At 28.6% G+C, this 1,670-nt stretch overlaps 1 protein-coding gene across 1 annotated transcript in view; it reads right to left on the reverse strand.

Annotated features, from left to right (window-relative positions):
- LOC107744586 (spectrin beta chain, non-erythrocytic 1-like) overlaps positions 1-1,670 on the reverse strand; it is an 84,145-nt gene that overhangs the window by 2,916 nt on the left and 79,559 nt on the right. The window contains exon 13 of the mRNA XM_016558307.1: positions 276-413. Coding sequence (XP_016413793.1) covers positions 276-413 — 138 coding nt within the window. The remainder of the gene's footprint in view (positions 1-275; positions 414-1,670) is intronic.

Raw genomic sequence — 1,670 nt, forward strand, 5'->3', positions numbered from 1 at the left:
CAGTGAAATAGTACTATATATATATATATATATAATTTTTTTTTATTTATTTTTTTATATATATATATTTTTTTTTTTTGCCAATTTTAGCATTTTAAATCACAATCACAATTTGTATCAGACAAATCGCAGTTAGATTTTTTTTTCTTCCCCAAATCGTGTATCTAGCAACATGTTCTGGTGACCAGCTATGCTAGTACTTTCAGCAGGTATTTGTACTTTCTACACAGAACTTAAAAATACATTTGGCACCAACACAGAATGCTATGACTTGCCTGGTGTTGAGTTTGTCTTGATGGGCTTTGATGTCTTTCTCACTCGGGTGTCCGCTGTGGATCAGCTGCCTGGCGATCTGATTGACAACAGCCACGCGTGAGGCCTGGTTATTCATTTCAGGCTCCAGACTCTCAAACCTGGAGGGTAATCAAAACATTTTCATCACACAATCATCAAGAACAGCAGTTCTGAAGAATAATGTTTTACAATAAGGGCGAATTTATCCTTGAGAAATTGAGAATGTGATGTGTGACCACATTAGAGTGAGTTCAATCTGTTATCGACCACAGAGAAGATTCAGACGTTCATTTGTACTGCTGTTCTCCAGCGGCGTGACACTGCATGAACAGCTACGGCAGTAAACGCTCCGAATTATATTGGCTTGAGAAAGCCAAAATTCTGATCAACTACTTAAACTTATTACTGTTAAGAGAAAAATTTCTAACTTATCCTAGAGCTTTCCAGCTACATCTGCCAAACTGCTTCAAAATGCACATATTTAAACTTAAAACTGCTTTGAACATTTAAAACTACTTCAAACTTAAAACTGCTTTAAAATTAAAGTTAAAAAAAAAATACTTCAAACTTAAAACTGCTTTAAACTATTAAAACTTCTTCAAACGTTAAACTCTTTCAAACCTTGAACATTTAAAACTACTTTAAACTTAAATCTGCTTTAAAATTAAAGTTTTTAAAAATTCTTCAAATTTAAAACTGCTTTAAACTTTTAAAACTTCTTCAAACTTAAAACTGCTTTAAAATTAAAGTTTTTAAAAATGCTTTCAAAATTCAGGCTTTTTAAACTCCTTCAAACTTCAAGCTTTTTGAACTATATCAAACGTAAAACTGCTTCAAGCTTTTAAAACTCCTTCAAACTTAAAACTGCTTTAAACTTTTAAAACTACAAATTTAAAACTTCTTCAAACTTAAAACTCTTTCAAACCTTGAACATTTAAAACTACTTCAAACTTCTTTCAAATTAAAGTTTTTAAAGATGCTTCATAATTCAGACTTTTTAAACTCTTTTAAAACTTCTTCAAAATTAAAAATCCTTCAAACCTTGAACATTTAAAACTATTTCAAACTTAAGACTGCTTTAAAAAAAATACTTCAAATTTAAAACTGCTTTAAACTTTTAAAACTACACATTTAAAACTTTAACTTTTAAAACTTCTTCAAAGGTCAAGCTTTTTAAACTACTTTAAGCTGTCTGGCTTGGTTTTCTCATTACAATAGTTATATATATTATTTTTAATTTATTTTTTTTATTTTTATATATATTTATTTAGGAAACCAAAATTGCAATGTCTTAGTGCCATTATCAAAAATAGGATTAGAAAATGAATTAAGATGGTAAAAAATATTAGTATTGTAATTCAAAAATAAAATCATTA

Source organism: Sinocyclocheilus rhinocerous, unplaced genomic scaffold (genome assembly GCF_001515625.1).
Source record: "Sinocyclocheilus rhinocerous isolate Xijiao unplaced genomic scaffold, SAMN03320098_v1.1 scaffold1670, whole genome shotgun sequence".
Lineage (NCBI taxonomy): Eukaryota > Metazoa > Chordata > Actinopteri > Cypriniformes > Cyprinidae > Sinocyclocheilus > Sinocyclocheilus rhinocerous.